Below are 17,326 nucleotides of genomic sequence, written 5' to 3'. Positions count from 1 at the left end.
TTTGGGCTCTTTCCATAGTTTGGCTATTGTTGATAATGCTGCTATAAACACAGGGGTCCATGTGTCCCTTCAAACAGTATTTTTGTATCTTTTGGTAAATATCTAGTATAATTGTTGTACAATTGTTGGATCATAGAGTAGTTCTACTTTTAACTTTTTGAGGAACCTCCATACTGAATGATAGTCTGATTTAATGATAATAAGGTATATTGAGGTTTCATTTTATTAGCTTTCTTATTCTTTCCTCTAACCTCATTGAGTTAGTTAATTATCCTGGTTTTCATTGCCTTCATCCTTCCTAATTTACTTTTCAAGTCTAACTATGAATTTTTCTTTTCTTTTAGCACTAATCTCTTTTTAAAAACATTTTCCCTAGAAAGTAATTTTTTGGAAGTTTTGTTTGTTTTTGTGATAGACATGAATGATTACATATCCTATTGTAATTAAAAGAGGAAGTTGAAAGATAAAGGGGGGGCAGCCCGGGTGGCTCAGCGGTTTAGCGCCACATTCCACCCAGGGCCTGATCCTGCAGACCCGGGATCGAGTCCCACGTCAGGCTCCCTGCATGGAGCCTGCTTCTCCCTCTGCCGGGGTCTCTGTCTCTCATGAATAAATAAAATCTTTAAAAAAAAAGAAAAAAAAGAAAGATAAAGGGGAAGCAGAAATAGAGTCAGTATCAGTTTTTGAACCAAAGATTATCTTTCTTTTATGTGTCTGTATACATGTGTGAGTGTATGTGTATATATAATTTTTTAAAAGATTTTATTTATTTATTCAGAGAGAGAGAGAGAGAGAGAGAGAGAGGTAGAGACACAGGCAGAGGGAGAAGCAGGCTCCAAGCAGGGAGCCGGACACAGGACTCATCCTGGGTCTCTGGGATCACACCCTGGACTGAAGGTGGCGCTAAACCACTGAGCCACCCAGGCTGCCCTATATTTAAATTTTTATTTACATATTTGACAGAAAGAGAGAGAGAGAGAGAGAGAGAGCGTGCACAAGCAGGAGGAGCTGAATGGGAGAGTAAGAAGCAGGCTCCCCACTGAGCAGGCAGCCAGGTGATGTGGGGCTCTATCTCAGGATTTTCTGGGATCTTCTTGACCTGAGCCGAAGGCAGATGCTTAACCAACTGAGCCACCCAGGTGCCCCCCAAAGATGATTTTTCTATACAAATTTTAGAGTCAGCTGTAGACTAGAGAACATGGTAGGTAGTGCCTGAAATTGGGATAGTGTATACATTTGAATAGTAACAATCAAATGCCATTATAATCCTCCTAACCAGGCTGTTATTTTTATTGTTTTTAATATTTTTTTTTATTTATTTATGATAGTCACAGAGAGATAGAGAGAGGCAGAGACACAGGCAGAGGGAGAAGCAGGCTCCATGCACCGGGAGCCTGACGTGGGATTCGATCCCGGGTCTCCAGGATCGCGCCCTGGGCCAAAGGCAGGCGCCAAACCGCTGTGCCACCCAGGGATCCCGTAACCAGGCTGTTATAATACATCTTATTTGGAAAATCCTAGTCAATCAGTGTTTTGTCTATTCTTGAGAGTTACAACCCAAATAGCAAACATTATATTATATTTTTACCACACACGACAGTTAAGCTTTTACTTATTTCATTTAGCATCACAATATCTTTATTATGATTCACAGTGATAATCTATGCCCAGCTTCTGGGAGCATCAGATCCTTCAGGAGTGAAGTCTGAGCCATAGGGAGGAGCATGCAGCTCTAGTGACAGAAAGACAGGGCTGGAAGATGTTCCCTTCAGCTTATTGTCAAGTTACATTCTGCAAAAAAGGCCATAGGAAGGGCACAAGGGACCAGAGGGCATTGGGTCCTCCAGTTAGTTAGTGTTCTCAGAGCTCCCCTCACAAACTTGTGTTTGGCTGGGAGACAGATCATAGGTCATCCCTTAAACGAGGCTAAGCTTGAAGGCCTTTGTTTCACATGTATATGGAAAGGTCTTACTGCTTATACCTTGATGTTCTCACCTATGGTCATGCCAACCCATGCTGTACAAACTGAAATGAAATTGGGTTTCTTAGTCACTGGCCCAGACCAGATGTGCCCTACTGTCCAAAATCTGGGTCATCAGGGCATGTTGCTCAGAGGGAGGTCTTCTTTAGTGCTAGTTGGGTCTAGTGGAAATTCTGTCATCTGTTTTTCTTTCCTTTCATGGTTGCCAAAAGCAGTGGCAGCAGGAAAGCATGATAGATGTGTCTCTACCTCTCTCTCTCTCACTTTTTCTCTGTCTCTATGAATAAATAAAATCTTTTAAAAATTATACACACACACATATATATACACACACCTACATAAAAGAAAGATAATCTTTGGTTCAAAAACTGATACTCTATTTCTGCTTTAAAACTTTAAATTAAAGCTATATAGCTGTGTAATAATTGGAATCTAATTCCTAGTGAATCTACTGTCCTTTTAGCCACAGATCTTGAGAGGCAAAAACATTTCCACCAACTCTGATAGAGCTCAAATTCTTTAGATATCAATATATCATAATATAAAACTTACCTTTAGATGTTTCCCAGCATACAAAAGAATCAATTAATGACAAGCCTTGTTTATAATAAAATGTCGTTAACTCCAGCCAATCGGCATCAAGTGTACTAATGATAGATCCTTTTCTTGTTACTTTCATCGACAGGATGCCTTCCTGGTAGGTCCAGCAGGTTGACTCATCATCAAAAACATTGAATACTGTATATAGCTTGTTATCTGGGGATAGGTGTTCAGAAAGAAGAAAAATTATTTATTCATTTATTGAAAGGATTCCTCATTTTTTGTTATTCATGTATGTCAAGTAAACAGACAAACATAGAGAATAATAAAATTACCCACCACTCAGCTTTATTAAATGTTAACCTTGTGCCATGTTTCCTTCAGACTTTCTTCCAGGAAATGAGAAATGGATGTAGTTGAAGCTCACTTTATAGTTTTCCCTAATCCAGTTCTCCAGAAATTGCTGCTATAATGATTTGGTTTTTATTATTCTTATTCAAGCTTTTACTCTTTTAATACACACTTACATATCCATTAATATATGTTATGTTTTGCAGTTTAAAAAGCAGTATGATATTATATATATACATCTATAAATTGATTTTTAAAAAAGATTTATTCATTTATTTGAGAGAGCACAAGTATAGGGGGATAAGAGCAATGGGAGAGGGAGGAACAGATTCCCTGTTGAGCAGGGATCCTGGCGTGGGGCTCAATCTCAGGAGCCTGAGATCATAACCTGAACTGGAGGGAGATGCTTAATCAACTGAGCCACCCAGGTGCTCTTATAAATTGATCTTTTTATGCTTTAAGTGGGATTAATACAATTAGACTTTATTCATTTAGTTAAACTGCTACATAATATTACAGTTTAATTATGCTTCTGTTGAAACATTGTTGCCAAAATTTTGTTATTATAAGCATTATTGATGTCTCTTTAGATATACCTGTAGGAATGACTCTAGAATATATATACTTAAACATGGAACTGCTGGGTCTTACCTTCTAGTTTTCCATAAGTTGGTAAATTCTTTTTTTTTTTTTAAGATTTTATTTATTTATTCATGAGATACACAGAAAGAGGCAGAGACATAGGCAGAGGGAGAAGCAGGTGGCCCTCAGGGAGCCTAATGTGGGACTTGATCCCCAAACTCCAGGATCAGGCCCTGAGCTGAAAGCAGAGCTCAACCACTGAGCCATCCAGGCATCCCAAGTTAACAAATTCTGTTTTTTTAAAATATTCATTTATTCATAGAGAAATAGGCAGAAACACAGGCAGAGGGAGAAGCAGGCCCCATGCAGGGAGCCTGACGTGGGACCCGATCCCGGGACCCCAGGACCACGCCCTGGGCCAAAGGCAGGCGCCAAACCACTGAGGCACCTGGGGATCCCCCAAGTTGACAAATTCTTAAGTTGGGGAGTAGTCTGGTGGATCCACCTCCATAGTTGTGTTTAGGAAGTCTAATAGCACTTGTATTGCAAAAGTATTTGGGAGTATGTATGTTATGTGCATTTTAAAAAAAGATTTTATTTATTTACTTATTTAGAGACAGCCAAGGTGGGGAGGGGCAGAGGGAGAGGAGAGATAATCTCTGGTAGACTTCATGCTGAGTGTGAAGCCAGATGCAGGACTCAGTCTCATCACCCTGAGATCATGACCTTAGCTGAAACCAAGAGTTGAATGCTCAAGGAACTGACCCACTAAGGTGCCCGTATGTGCATTTTTCTGGATTGAGTCTCCATGGATTTCACCAGATTCTCCAAGAAGTCTTTTGTGTGTGCCTCCTCCAACTTCACCCCTGCACACAAAGTTAAGAACCATTGCCATACACAAATTATTAAGAAGTACATGATTTAAGCTATTTAGAAAGTGAAGTCTACAGGCACCTGGGTGGCTCAGTTGATTATGCATTTGACTTGATTTCGGCTCAGGTCATGATCTTAGGGTTGTGAGATCAAGCCCTGGGTTGGGCTCTGCACTGGGACTGGAGCTTGCTTAAGATTCTCTCTGCTCTTCTATCCCTCCTCTAAAAAAAAAAAATCTTTAAAAAAGAAAATGGAATCTAAAGATTGATAATTAAATTAAGTAGGTAGCATATTGGATTTGGAATTTAAAAGAACTGAGAATAAACACCAGGTCTAATCAAAGTTAGGATGGGAACCAGCTGGAATTTAAAGGTATCATTGGGTGGAAGATAGCAAATAGGTCTCTGACCATGTTCCAACAACTCTTGTTCCTAAAATGTTTATACTGCAGGGTAACAGTGGGTGGTTGTTAGCTAGGGAGCTGGTGAGAAAGTGGGAGGGTGCTGGTGGTGGTGAGGAGGGGTGAGATGGTGAATTAGAAAATGCTCCTGGTTCGTTGTTAAAAAGATTGTGTTGATCATAGTCGAGTGAGTCTCTGCCATCCTCAGAATGTTGAGCACATCTCACTACAGCCTGGAAAGCTGACGTATGTGTGTGCAGCTTCAGCTCTGACATGGATCACAGGATCAGTCCATAGCAGCTAACTTAATACAGAATTTATTTCGTGGCAGGCACAGGACTAAGTGTCTTATCTTTTAGCTACATCTCACAACAACCCCCTTTCTATGAAGAAATTGAGGCAGTCTGACTCTAGAGCTCTCAATTCTAAGATATGCATCGTTTTTTACTTTCTCTAGTAGTGTTTTTTTTCTTTTTTTCTCCAGTAGTGCTTTTTAGAGCATGCCTGCAAAGATAGCAGAAAACTGAGCAGGCCAAAATACGTGAAAAATTAGTCTCAATTTCTTGGGAAGACTTGCTAGTTGGCAAAGTAGAATGAAACTATCATTTAAAGCTATTTTACAAAAAAAAAAATAAAAAAAAATAAAAAATAAAGCTATTTTACAATGCAGGCACTATTGTTATATTAATTGTTTCATCATGATGTACATTTTCATATTCTAATTGATGATCAAAGAAAGCCAATTAACTTCAAAGGCTAAAACCATCCATGAAATGGGAAAGGCCAAAACTAAAATTCTCACACACTGTTTGTAAAAACAAACATAAGTCAGAACAGCTTTCTATATTTATATAATCATTTTCTGTATACACGCACAGCCTCCATTTTACAGGGGAGCTGGTGAATGACTAAATGGAAACCAATTTTCAAAACAAAATTTCCTTATGTGGATGACATTGTATGGCCATGCCAGGGACAATTGTTTGAAAAACTGCCCTACCTTATTTCTGGCTGTAATAATTTAAAAAAATCAAGACGAGTTTATATTAGTTTATCTAATCTATAATCTTTAGAAACTTACTTTGCCTCACATTTCTAAAAAATATCAAAAACTTATTTTTGCTAAATTTAAACTAAAGTACTATTTCTACTCATCTTGTCTATTACCTTCTCCCTTTCTGGATTTAGAGTAACTGGGGCCGCCATCTTGGTCCATTTGACACTGTCCACTTTCGTGATGAGGTTCTTCCTCAATTCCACTCTCAGATGATTGCCCACTTAATGTTCCTTCATTCCAACTTTTACAGTTTTCCTCTGAAGGTAGTGTTGATTCTGTATCTCCATCATGGTTGGTTCCATTGCAGAATTTAAGTGGTGGATGAGGCTGTGATATGAATCCAACAAATTTCATTCTTTTCTTAGCAGCTATATTAATCTGAAAAGAGATTGTAGAACAAAATGTAAAATTCATTTACATTGATTAACAATTAACCTGTAGGCTTGTTAAGGAAATCCATAAGAAGTAAATTAACCACTAACTGAAGGCTCATTCATACACGAATTAGTAACTTCTAATAAAGCACTACTCCTAAGACTCTTGTCAAACTATTATTGTGACTTCTTTGAACAAAACTGATACACTTCAGAAATTATGAAAACACGAATCATGTGTTTCTTCAAAAGGTAAGTAACTATTTGGGAAGAATTAATAATTCTGTAACATGAGTTTTGCATATTTGTTAACAATGGTCTCTCCCACTGAAGCAAAATTAAAAACTATTCCAAGAAATCCTCAAAATGACATTACCAAATACATATTAATTAATAAAGAAGATACATTAATTGTTTTAAGATTTTATTTATTTGGGCAGCCCCAGTGGCTCAGCAGTTTAATGCCACCTTCAGCCCAGGGCCTGATTCTGGAGACCTGGGATTGAGTCCCGCCTTGGGCTCCCTGCATGGAGCCTGCTTCTCCCTCTGTCTGTCTCTCCCTCATGAGTAAATAAATAAAATCTTCAAAAAAATATTTTACTTATTTGACAGAGAGAGAGAGAGCATGAGCACACAAGCACTGGGAGCAGCAGAAGCAGGCTCTGCTGAGATCATGACCTGAGCTAAAGGCAGATGCTTAGCTGATTGAACCACCCAGGTGCCCCTAAATTAAATGTTTCTTTTTTTAAGATTTTATTTATTTATTCATGAGAGACAGAGAGAGAGAGAGAGAGAGGCAGAGACACAGGCAGAGGGAGAAGCAGGCTCCAAGCAGGGAGCCCGATGTGGGACTCGATCCCGGGTCTCCAGGATCACGCGCTGGCCTGAAGGCAGGCGCTAAACTGCTGAGCCACCCAGGGATCCCCTAAATTAAATGTTTTAAATGTTACCTGGGAGAGGAAAAAAGACTTATGGTGGAGATTGCAAGTGCAAACACTCATGATGAGAAATGAAATAAATGAAAAGGGCCAGAAACAACTGGGGTACAACCAGAGAGCAATGCCCACTCAAAGGGACAATGGTCACTCAGCTCCAGGCAATGAGGAGAATTCTGAGCAGGAAAGAGGTGTGGGTGTGTGGACCTAGAATAGATGATGACACTGACACTGTATCATTTACTCCTATAAATGAACATATGGAGGTTGTAACAATGCACAAAACCTTAAAAGTAACCACAAATTGTCTTTTATATCAGGAGTCCTTGGGAGAGGTGAGGGAGGTGGTAAGGAAGCATGGTACGCTGCATGTGGGAATGGGTAAATTTATTGTCAGTTCTTACCTAGGCCTAATTAGTTGATTTGAATGAAAAAGTGTAGAAGGCTTTTTTCATTACTAGAAAGTTTTATCTGTAAAAGTGTGGTAACCGAGTATTAATGTTTTTTCCATTTTTTAAATTGGAAGATTGATATTTTGTAAATGTTATTTTTATTTAAAAATCCTAGGGAAAACACTTATAAACCTAATTTTAAAAATAGAGCAAATATTGATATGTTAAAATGACAAAATCTATTTAACAACAAGCTCTTTATGTGAGACAGCTGTTCCAAAATAACATTTGGCATTCATCTATTACTCTTGTTCATACATGGGGCAATGTTCAAATAGTTCATGTGCAATGTTTCCTAAAGTTTTTTCTTCATGAAATAACCCCATTATTCTAATTGCTGAAATAACAGAACTTTCCTGTTTAAATAGATCTTTAACTGTGTCCAGGAAGTCAAATGCAAAACAAGGGCTCTGATGGTGATCTATTAAGATTAAATTAGTAGTTACATTTTTATTTTAGAAGAAACTTTTTGGAGTGAATTTATTCCCAGAAAAACAAATTGAAATTTCCTAGAATAGTAGTAGTAAACAGTATGTGTAGCTTGTTTATAAAAATCTAGTGTCAAAGACTATTCCTGAAAACCTTATTGAATGGTGACTTTATACCTAAAAGGGAAATATCACTAGCAGTTATAACTTGTTATACACAAGCTACAGATAATCTGACACAAATGGCCTTTTAAAGCCTGGCAACAATAGAAGTAATGAATAAATTTTACAGTTTCTTATTTGAAATGCCTTAGGTTTTTGGCTCTATTCATTTAAATAAAACCTAAAACCTTACAAATATATCAATGTAATTAAGAATAAACTTTCAGGGATGCCTGGGTGGCTCAGTTGGTTAAGCGTCTGCCTTCAGCTCAGGTCATGATCTTTGAGTCATGATTGAGTCCCACATCAGGCTCCTTGCTCAGTGGGAAACCTGCTTCTCCCTCTGCCTGCCTCTCCCCCTGCTTGTGCTCTCTTTTTCTTTCTCTCGGACAAATAAATAAAATCTTAAAGACAACAACAAACTTTCACCTAAAATCCTACAAATTTAGAATACTTATGAATGTAAAATTTTTCTTGATTTTTTAAAAAAGATTTAAAAATAGTTCATTAAACTATCTTGACTTCTTCCCTTTTCTTTTTTTAAAGAATTAATTTATTTCTGAGAGAGAAAGCATGAGTGGAGGGGCAGAGGGAGAGGAAGAAGACATCCCATTGAGGCATGAGCCCAATACAGGGCTTGATCCCAGGACCTAAGCCAAAGGCAGACACTCAACCCATTAAGCCACCCAGGCACTCTTCCTTTTTTTTTTTTTTTAGAGAGATAGATAGGTTTATTTATTTATTTAATTTAAGACAGAGAGAGAGAGCTTGCATGTCAGCAGGAGAGGCAGAAGGAGAGGGAGAAGAAGAGAAGCAGAGTCCCCACTGAGCGTGGAGCCCTACTTGGGGCTCTATCCCAAGCCCTGAGATCATGACCCGAACTGAAATCAAGAGTTGGATGCTTAACTGACTGAGCCACCCAGGTGCCCCAACTTTTTCTGTTTTCAGTTAATTTCTTGGAATAGATGCTAATAGAAAAAATAAAATGGGATTTATGATTTTTATGACCAGATTGATATTCAGAAACACCATTCTAGTTCATTACAATGCCAATTGCAAAATATGAATGTTTTCTTTTTTTTAAGAGTTTTATTTATTTATTCATGAGAGACATAGAGAGAGAGAGGCAGAGACATAGAGCGAGAAGCAGGCTCCATGCAGGGAGCCCGATGTGGGACTCGATCCTGGGACTCCAGGATCATGCCCTGGGCTGAAGGCAGGCCCTCAACCACTGAGTCATCCAGGGATCCTATATGAATATTTTCTTAAAGCTCTTCTAATACCTTTGATTTAATTTCTCAGTTAATATTGGTGAGTTATTTTATTTAAAAAATTATTAGTTAGCTTGAATCTTTTTCCAGTGTCTGTTGTTGGTATTTCCTTTTGTATTTTGCTGTGCATAGAATCTGTCTATCCATTTGAGACTGGACAGTGCTTTCATGCATTTGTATTAATTTACTATATATTCTAAAAGAAACTCCCATAGGACACATTTGTTGGGGATTCCTCCCCCATTCTTATTTTAAGGCTTAATTTTCCTAGGATATGTGTTATATTTATATATTCCAATTCCTCAGCCTATTCATAATTGAGTATGTCTACTCAGTTTATCCTTTAATTTTTTTCTGGATTTTTTATAGGTAAAAAAATTACCCCTTTATCGCTTTTGAAATGTGTGGAATCTATTTTCTACAGAATAATTGTCCATTTTCCCAGCAGTACTCACTAAATGATGGTTGTTCCCCCATTTTATTTCATCAGGTTTGTTATCAAACTTCTTATACGTGTGTAAATTTATTTCTGGCATTTCCATTCTGTTTCACTGGCTTGTACAACAACTTGGTTGTTTCTAACTGTACAATTTGGTATGTGTGCTTCAATATGTTTTAACCTCTAGTAGAAGTCACTCACCATTTCCCAGTTCTTTTAAAAGTAAGAAAGGAAGTTGATAAAGAAATACTAAATATTTCTTGATATCACATGAAAAAATGTATACATTTAGTACCTTTTCTATCAGTTCTTTTGCTATGTCATTTGTTTGTGTCTCATAAGTTAGAGGACATTCCTCAATCACAAGCCTTGGGCGTCTCTGTCCACTGGGTACTGCCGAATGCTTTGGGCTGTAACAGAGAATATATTCATGGTTGGAAGTCAGTTGATCATTTTCAGCTAATATGCTCATGTAAAAATGAGAGGGCAACTCAAAAATAAGATCAAGAGAATCCTGTATTTTTCCAAGCCTAATGGTTGACTTCTTAGGTAAAAATACCAGAAAAACACAGTAACTTCTATTAATTTAAATTTTCTTAGTTTAAACCTCTATTAATTTAATTTTTAATTTAATATGGAAGAAAACAAATTCATCAGTTGTTTTAATAAAAATTGTGAGAAATGATTTTAGGTTACTGTTACATCTCATTTTTGTTTGAAAGCACAAGTAAAGGTCCCATTTAAATGCAAATAAATATTGTCCTTTTTCCTTTTTTTCTTTTCTGATCTTTACCCCTTGCTTATTCTTAGCCTTGTCAGAGCACTGCTAAGTCCACTGGAAGTAATGCTAAAAGAGGAAAAATAATTTATACATGGTTTAGAAGATTGGTAATTAGGACATCAGTGTTGTGCCATTAAATGGCATGTTTACTTAGTAATGCTTGAAATACTGGATGAGGTTCCATCTCATGGTGAAATCTGGGGCTCGTACAAACCCTCTCAGACAATGTGTAAGTTGGCAATTGTTCAGTAGCAAGGCAGTGTTCCTTAAAAGCACAATTGGGATTTTTTAAGTCCTTTTTTAATTGTTTTTTTTTTTTTTTCAATTTTCTTGTTTTCTCTCTTCTTATTCCATTTTTCTTTCCCTGCTTAGCCCTTTCCTAGTTAAAGTGATCGATTATTAGTCCATCACTAAAAAGAGAAAACAGTTTTTACCCTGGTCTTTGAGGTGGCTTGATATAGTTTAAGAGATGTATAAAAAAGCATGTGTTAAAGACATTGGTTTGGTTATTTTAATTCTTCATTGGAAAGAAGAATTGGAAAGGGCAATGGTATTTTGAAAACTATCAAACTTACAAGGTAGGCTGGCAAAAGTGGTGGCAGTATTGTTTGGGAAAGCAGCTACTAACAAAAATGAAAAGAAAAACTAAAATAGATGGTTTTTACATCTTATTTATTTTGGAAAAAGCTGATAAGAAGTCTATCTGATTTGTGAAAACTTGGCAGGTAGGTCTCTCTGCTGTAAAAGTTCTAAAAGGGAGAGAGTTTCTGTTGCCACTATTAATAATATAGGACAGTTAAAAAAAAAGGCATTCAGTGAAAGTGGACTTCATTGGTCCAGTCAGTTGTTTTTTTTTTTTTTTTTTTAGCTCAGCGACAGCACCTGTAGCTGATGGCTACTCTCTCATCTGGTGAAGTTTCTAGGTACTTCTTGAATCTATTTTCCTTTTCCTTTGTTTACTGACATCCTCACCTCGAACCCATTTGTCTGCAGGGGCTAAAGTCAATAAGGAGTTTTAAAAGGAGGGAGGTTTAAGTTTCCTTTCTCAATCCAGATTCAACTACCAGAAAATGTGCTCTAAACCAAACCCCCTAATTATCCTTTATTCCCCATCACTACATTCAAACTTTCTTTTCTCTTTTCCCAAGAAAACTATCTCAACAGCTTCCTTGAGTACCAGGCTTACCTTAATTTCAAGCGCAATAGCACTACCCTGTACAGGTAACTTGCAGGTAGGTGTTTTCGCTGCCCCACAGGTTGTATAACAGGATGAATAGCTCCAACAATATATCCTTTAAGATAGTAGTCTTCCACTTTTGTTACTATATCTGGAATTGAATTTATCTTGATGACTTCTGGGTTTGGCGAAGCTGAAATATCAAACACAATGAGAAATTTGCACACTTATGAAATGCTATTTTATAAAATGTTATTTTTTCTATGTGATTATGCTAATAAACAGGAAGCATATTCGTATGATTTAATCTCAAGGTTACATTAATGTGAATTACATATTTTCTAAATTAATTCCAGAAAAAAAGCAGAAGTAACCTCATAAGCTTATAGATATGTAATATTACTGATATGTCTTAAAGTAGAAATGCTTTATGTAATTTTTTCAATTAAGGCAGCTCTATTTTTAGGATTTCATTTGAGTGACTGTATTCTATTACTCGATACTGAAGACATACATAAGAGAAACAATATTAAGTTGAAGATCCAATTGTTTTTACAATTCTGAACAGGATAAAATGAATAATTTTTAATATAAAATTCATACAAATATAAAAATTAAAAGTGGGTGTAATGATATGTTATGCAGGAATTGTCCAGTGCTTGTTTCTATCACTTACATGTAACACACAGTGCTCATCCCAACAAATGCTTTCCTTAATGTTCATCACCCATTTAGTGTATCCTCTCACCTTCCTCCCCTCCAGCAAACCTCAGTTTGTTTGTTTTTTTTTTTAAAGAGTTTTCATTTATTTATTCATGAGAGACACACACACACACAGAGAGGCAGAGATATAGGCAGAGGGAGAAGCAGGCTCCACGCAGGGAGCCCGATGTGGGACTCGATCCCGGGTCTCCAGGATCAGGCCCTGGGCTGCAGGCGGTGCTAACCCGCTGAGCCACCGGGGCTGCCCCAAACCTCAGTTTGTTCTCTTAAGTATAAAGTTTCTTATGGTTTGCCTTCTTCTCTGTTTTTATCTTATTTCATTTTTCCTTTCCTTCCCCTATGTTCATTTGTTTTGTTTCTTAAATTCCACATAAGTGAAATAATATGGTATTTGTCTTTGACTTATTTTGCTTAACATAATACTGATTTCAATACTTACATAAATGCTTTTTTTTTTTTTTTTTTTAGGAGAGAGGGAGAAAGAGAAAGGGTGGGGAGAGGGGCAGAAGAGAGAGAGAATCTCAAGCTGGGCATGAAGCCCGACAAGGGGCTCAATCACACAACCCTGAGATTATGGCCTGAGTTGAAATCAAGAGTTGAATGCTTAACTCACTGGGCCACGCAGGCACCCCAGAAGTTCTTTTTTAGTAAGTAAAATTCCTAAATGTAGAGGAACTTTAAATGCAAAATTGATAAGCAGTTGAATTATCCCTTTGAAGCAGGGCAAACCTCTAGAAACTATAGAGCAGTACAATGTGTACAGTTTTTAGTAAAAGGAAAAGGGTGTGTTATTTGGGAAAATGTTCTTTTTTGTTTAAGATTTTATTTATTTATTCATGACAGAGAGAGAGAGGCAGAGACATAGGGAGAGGGAGAAGCAGGTTCCCTATAGGGAGCCTGATGTGGGACTTGATCCCACGACCCCAGGATCATGACCTGAGCCAAAGGCAGATTCTCAACCACTGAGCCACCCAGGTGCCCCTGGGAAAATGTTCTTAATGTTCAAGCAGAATTAATTTAAAAAACAACTTTATTTTCTGTAACAATATTTCTCATTTTCTGGAAAGCAGTCAAGAATTAATATCTAGAAACAGACCAGCAATTTGATTATCTCAAGTAACTAAACATATGAAATTATGGGCAATGCTGCCTGTTGGCTTTCTGTCAGTTTGGTCAGTGGTGTCTAGCAAAGAACTGCTGCTAATTGCCTGAACACAGGAAGGAGGTTAAGAAGCAGACAAAGAAGAAGGGTCAGAGGAAATCCCCACCTCCTCTTACATTAATATCCACGTGATGGAACAGAAATCCACCAACACTGGGTATTCACACCAACTTCTCAAAAGAAAATAAAACAATAGAATAGTCATATAAACCAAGACAAATCCATTTCCTCAAATTCTTTTTTTTTTTTTTAAGATTTTATTTATTTATTCATAGACACACACAGAGAGAGAGAGAGAGGCAGAGACACAGGCAGAGGGAGAAGCAGGCTCCATGCAGGGAGCCGGACTTGGAACTCGATTCAGGGTCTCCAGGATCAGCCCTGGGCTGCAGGCGGGGCTAAACCGCTGCGCCACCAGGGCTGCCCATTTCCTCAAATTCTGATCATCTTTTGTATTTATACTAATCTACTTACAATATATTTTCTTCTTCATTTTTTTTTTCTCTTCATCATTTTGTATAGGAACAAAACCAAAGAGAATCATCCTGGACTTTGGAGAAACAGCTGGATTCATTGCAAAACAGCCGTGTTCTGCGTGGTTGTGTGGCAATCACTCCGTGATTCATTTGGTTTTACTTTTTAAGTATTTTAACTACCTACCCTGATTTCCAAAGAAAAGGAAAGACTATAAAACAGAATAAACTGTTGAGTCTAAGGAATGAAACATAACCTCATTTTTAGAATTATATACTAATTCCACAAATTTTTTTAAAAATGCAGTCTTTTAGTGGACCTTGTTGCTTATTGTAGAAAGGGGAAATTCTTTAATGTGATACCAGAGAATCTTCATAGTCTGGCCTCTTTCTTGCTTTGGCGGGCCTGCAGTACTGCACTTCCTGAACTTCGCATGCTGTTTCATGCCGCCAGAACTTGATTTCTTTTCCTGCTCCCTGTGCCTGGTTAATCACTTCTTCCTCTGTGCTGTGGATTCTCCTAGTTCCCTTTCAGACTTTATTATAGTTACGTGTTTCTATGTTTGTCTTTCGTGTTAGAGAATTCTAGTCTAACAGGAATAAGGAATAAGGATCCTGCCTTATTTCTCTTTCTATGCCCTGCATTTTCCTAGGTTATTATGTTAAGCTGGAAATACTGTTCATAAAGGGAACTATGAGGTGAAATTATTGCATAAAGGAGGGAAAGCCATCAAGGTGAGCTAAAGGAAACCACAAAAGTTAGCCAGTAAATTCGGGAACAAATGGGTAGGTTATCTAGGACTTGCTAGAGAGAGACACAACAGGCAAAGAACACACAAGCAGTGTTGTGGAATTGTTACTCTTTTGATTATAAAAGTGAAGGTGGTCAAGAACCTAGTAAGAATCCAACCTGGTAGAGTTAAAAGTCATATTCACTTGAGAAGACTCTAGCTTCAGGCCCCATTCTATATTCCTTGTGTTATTAACACTGCAATGAGAAAACCACATAGAAAATGAGGTGAAAAGGAATGAGAGGTGGAGTTACATTGAGTGTAATTAGCTCCATCTTAAGTGAAATCTGGAGAAATTTGGGAGAGGATAATTTCACATATAAAGAATGAGACTGCAGGCTTGGAGACCTTCTCCATCCTGCTGGCCTTGCTTCCCCTTACTGACATGCTTGGAGTCACTGTTTGGTCCCATGTTGTCTCACCTAGTCTACTCTGGCATCCCTGCTTGGAAGGAAACTCCAGAAACCAAGAACTGAGGATTGGGAAAAGCCCTTTCTCCTGGAGCTGGAGTGCTGGGTTAGAGTGCTGAGCAATTTAGGCAGCCAGTGTTCTCCTTGTTGTCAATGATCTTGCCACCATCCCAGAGTGGAGTGGTGCAGCAGCCAACATCTAAAAGGTACTCAATGAATTCAAAAGGCACTTAAGTTGTTAGTAAATATAGAATATTTGAAAATAATTCAATTATTCTGTAGTTTCACCAGATGCTCAGCAGTGAGCAATATTAATGATTAATATTATTTGATTATTTTAGTTCCATACTACCACTATGTTATATGCTTATAATCATCTGTATATAATGTGGTGATGGTTGCACAACAATGTGTATGTAGTATATGCCACTAACTGTACCCCTAAAAGTGGTGAAGATGGTAAATTTCATGTTTATTTTACCACAATAAAAAAAATAAAAAAGGTTCTATGTCAAAATAAAAAAGGTTCTATGTCAAAGATAATATATATGTACATATTAAAATTTACTTTCTGCTTCTGAATTTGACTATGTTAGATACTTCATACAAGTAGAATTATATATTGCAGTTGACCCTGGAACAATTTGGGAGTCATGCAGACAAAAACCTGCATATAACTTTTAACTCCCTAAAAAAACTTAACTACTAATAGCCTACCATCAACTGGAAGCCATACCAATTACATAGTTGATTAACACATATTTTGACTGTTATATGTATTGTATACTGTATTCTTACAATAAAATGAGTTACAGAAAATATTTTGAAAAAATCATAGGGAAGAGAAATGCATGTACAGTACCATACTATATTTGTAAAAAAAAAATAATCTGCATATAAGTAGACCTGTGCAGTTCAAACCTGTGTTGTTCTTGGGTCAACTTGTCTTTTTGTGACTCGCTTATTTCATTTAATGTCCTCATGATTCATCCATCTTGTAGCATGTAACAGGATTTCCCTTTTTTTTTTAAACATTTTATTCATTTATTCATGGAGACACAGAGAGAGAGAGACAGAGACAGAGACAGAGACAGAGAGAGAGGCAGAGAGACACAGACAGAGTTCGGAGAAGCAGGTTCCATGCAGGGAGCCCAACGTGGGACTCGACCCCAGATCTCCAGGATCACACCCCGGGCCCAAGGCAGTGCTAAACCACTAAGCCACCAGGGATGCTGGATTTCCTTTCTTTTTAAGACTGAATAAGATTCCATTGTATGCATATACCACATTTTGTTTATCCATTCATCCATCAGTGGACATCTGAGTTGATTCCACTTCTTGGCTATTGTGAATACTGCTGCTATGAATGTGGATGTGCTAATATCTATATAAGATCCTGCTTTTAAAAAAAAGATCCTGCTTTTATATATATTTGGATATACACGCACAAGTGCGATTGCTGAATTATATGGTAATTCTATTTTTAATTATTTGAAGAATGGCCATACTGTTTTCTGTAGTGTTTTCATCATTTTACATTCCCATCAACAGTGTACAAGTGTTCCAATTTCTCTACATCCTTGACAACTCTTGTTTTTTGTAGCTTTTTTTAAAAAGTAGCCATCCTAAGTGGGTATGAGGTGATATTTCATTGTGGTTTTGATTTGCATTTCCCTAATGATTAATGATGTTGAACATCATATGCTCATTGGCCATTTGTGTATCATTTTTGGAGAAATGCCTATTCAAGTCCTTTGCCCATTTTTAAATTTGGTTATTTTTATTGTTGTAGGAGTTCTTTATATATTCTGGATATATATTTACTCTCAGTTCATAGACTGACTTTCCACTCTTTGATGTACAAAATTTTTTAAAAAATTATTTATTTATTTATTCATGAGAGAGAGAGAGAGAGAGAGAGAGAGACGCAGAGACATAGGCAAAGGGAGAAGCAGACTCCATGA

The 17,326-nt window shown here is 37.2% G+C and overlaps 1 protein-coding gene across 1 annotated transcript in view; it reads right to left on the bottom strand.

Moving 5' to 3' along the window:
* RFTN2 (raftlin family member 2) overlaps nucleotides 1-17,326 on the bottom strand; it is a 65,381-nt gene that overhangs the window by 33,748 nt on the left and 14,307 nt on the right. The window contains exons 2-5 of the mRNA XM_026002601.2: nucleotides 11,813-11,996; nucleotides 10,141-10,255; nucleotides 5,895-6,162; nucleotides 2,534-2,737 (exon numbers count right to left, since the gene is read on the bottom strand). Coding sequence (XP_025858386.2) covers nucleotides 2,534-2,737; nucleotides 5,895-6,162; nucleotides 10,141-10,255; nucleotides 11,813-11,996 — 771 coding nt within the window. The remainder of the gene's footprint in view (nucleotides 1-2,533; nucleotides 2,738-5,894; nucleotides 6,163-10,140; nucleotides 10,256-11,812; nucleotides 11,997-17,326) is intronic.

This window comes from Vulpes vulpes, chromosome 16, assembly GCF_048418805.1.
Source record: "Vulpes vulpes isolate BD-2025 chromosome 16, VulVul3, whole genome shotgun sequence".
Classification (NCBI taxonomy): Eukaryota; Metazoa; Chordata; class Mammalia; order Carnivora; family Canidae; genus Vulpes; species Vulpes vulpes.
This window is presented reverse-complemented; position numbering and strand designations above follow the sequence as displayed.